Below are 2,624 nucleotides of genomic sequence, written 5' to 3' on the forward strand. Positions count from 1 at the left end.
GCCATCTGCAGTCCAGAGGCACACACACAGTGTCCTTTCTATTGCATGTCCAACAGCTAGTTTGTCGTTGTTAGAATTTGAGGACATCTTCAGACGGAGGACGGAGCCATCCTTGCCCGACTGGGGGCGAGGGTGAGCCCTAAAGTCAAGGATCCTGCCCAGTAGAGTGCGTGAGATATTCGGAAGCGTCGGGAGCTGTATGAGGTCCTATCAATTTCCATCAGATTCTATCAGTTTCCAAATTCTTATCAATTGGTTGGTGGCTTAAAAGCATAGGAGTTCACCTTCCCCCAGCTCTGGAGACCCAGGCGGGGCAGGGCTCTTGAGAGCCAGGCGGGGCAGGGTCACGTTCCCTCCAGAGGCTCCCGGGGAAGATCCTTCTGGCCTCTTCCACCTTCTGGGGGCTCCAGGAGTCCCTGTGAGTGGCTGCGTCTCTCCAATCTCTGCCCCCATCGTCACATGACCTCTTCCTCGTTTGTCACGAAATCTCTGTCTACTTATTTCAGAAGAGGAAACTTGGGATCATGTTGGGTCTGCCTCAAGAAGCCAAGATGATCCGCTTGTCCTAATTCCCTCCCAAAGATTATCTTTCCAAGTAGCATCACATTCACAGGTTCTGGGAGGGTAGCACGTGCAGGTATCTTTTGAACCGGATCGTACTTCACCTCCTAGAGAGACCGACTGGACACAACCCCAACGACCTTCCAGGTCTGCCTGACTTCCACTGCGTGTGCCACCCCTCATGTCCCTGGTGGACAAGCTGCCTGTGCCTACGGATATGCAAGGAACCAGAAGGAAATGTGCGGCTCAGCTGGGCTCTGATGAACTGTGGTCACCACCCACGACTGGGCATTACATATTTTTAAGACTTGTCTAGTATCCTGGACTAAGTATAAACCGGGTCCTGCAGATGTCTCTAGGAAGGGTGCCAACGGAAACGTTAACAGACATTCTGTTAGGGACACAACCCGTGGGGACACAACCCATGGCAAGAGCTGTCCAGACCCCTCTCTTCCTCCCCATCCTACAGATCTCTATGGGGAGTGCCGTCCAGGACCCTGTCCGCCCACCTGTTCTACGGAATCCCTGACTGGCATTGGTCATATCCACATGATGATGGGCTTGAGCTCATGTCAGCAGACCTACGGGCAGAAGGTGGCACCGGGGCAGGGTCATTGTCAAAGTGTGGAGTAGACCATGGGTTTCCACCTCAACCTGGACCCAACAGACTGAGGAAGGCTCATGTCTCTCTGTCTTGGGGACCCAGGAGTCAAGCTGAGTGTCCAGAATAGTGGGTGTGTGGGAGAACAAAGGAGTCACGGGACCCAGAAACCTCTGGAGACCCGAGGCTTCATGCTCGTGTCAAAGTGCCTGTGTCACTTGAAACGTGTCTCCTCAAACCTACTCCCTGCCGTGTTACTCAAGAAACATGGAACACTTGGGTTAGGCAGCATTTAATGGTTCTTGGCACTTGGGAGAAACTTGGCACACAATTTATGGCTCACGGCCACTTGGAGGCTACACTCAATATTTCTTTTGTTCCCCGATTTCCCGCAAAGGAAGGACAGCAGACAGGAGACCGTTGGGGACAGAGCCCTGAAGGCAGCCGCTGTGGAAAAGGCAGACACGGGGATCGGTCACAGACCTGCGTTTACCGGGCCCGAGGCGAGGTCTTCCCAATGTGGCCGTTACCCCAAGAGGGTGTCTTGGGTCACGTCAGTGATGCTGGTCATCTGGCAACTTATGGCCCACAGTTGTCTCTGGAGATCTCGGTCGTACGTGAGCATCAGAGACTTGGTCTCCTTCTCGTTGTAAAGGTAGCGGCCGCCGATTCCTTCCAGGTCCGGGGTGACCGCTGCGTAGACGGAGGTCCAGGCTCCCTCATCTGGGGTCTGTGGGGAGAGGGAAGAAGGCCAGGACGTGTCAGCTTTCCGAGCACAGAGCACGGGATTCTCGGGGCCCCCACAGACGCGAGTTTCCAGCGGGGGCGGGGCGGGGGGTGGCAGCGTTCCTGGGCAACGGTCACCGTGTAGGGGGACAGCAAAGTGCAAAGAGAAGCTGGGAACGCAGACAAGACACGTGAGGGCTGAGCCCTGCGTCTGGCGCACCGGAGCAACGTCACAACGTGGGCACAGTCCGCGGGGTGGGGGACCCAAGAGGACCTCAGGACACTGCAAATGGTGGTGACCCCAGGACGCTTGGGGCTGTGATTCCGTGCCCAGAAGCCAGCAGAACGTCCCCTGAGCTGCTTACGACAGGCTGAACGCTTCGGGGGGGCTTATGTTGCTTCATAAACTTGCGGAAATCCGCCCGCCCCAGCCCCTCAACCCTTCTCACGGGCCCCGTGGGTCTACACAGCCGACCGCGGGACAACACGCGTCCACTGCGAGGCGGATGCTTTTCGGGAAATGCCACGCGGTCTTGGAAATGCGTTTTCTCTGCCTAACGAGTCTCTGGACCGCGTTCTCCTTCTCTGGCCTCCCCTGTCGTGAGAACACAGCGCAAAGCACACACAACGTACCCAACGCGGTCAATCTGTTTACGGGACCTGCGAGCCTGCTCGTCCAAGGGAGGCCTCCGGGCCTCACAAGGTGGACGTGCGTCGTCATGTGCACGGGGGTGGG

At 56.7% G+C, this 2,624-nt stretch overlaps 1 protein-coding gene across 1 annotated transcript in view; it reads right to left on the reverse strand.

Moving 5' to 3' along the window:
* Positions 1–642: 642 nt before the first annotated feature.
* LOC125917188 (dehydrogenase/reductase SDR family member on chromosome X-like) overlaps positions 643–2,624 on the reverse strand; it is a gene marked incomplete at its 5' end in the record, with an annotated part of 15,178 nt that continues 13,196 nt past the window's right edge. Inside the window, one exon of the mRNA XM_049623449.1 lies at positions 643–1,892. Coding sequence (XP_049479406.1) covers positions 1,689–1,892 — 204 coding nt within the window. The remainder of the gene's footprint in view (positions 1,893–2,624) is intronic.

The sequence above is a fragment of the Panthera uncia genome, unplaced genomic scaffold, assembly GCF_023721935.1.
Source record: "Panthera uncia isolate 11264 unplaced genomic scaffold, Puncia_PCG_1.0 HiC_scaffold_1569, whole genome shotgun sequence".
Classification (NCBI taxonomy): Eukaryota; Metazoa; Chordata; class Mammalia; order Carnivora; family Felidae; genus Panthera; species Panthera uncia.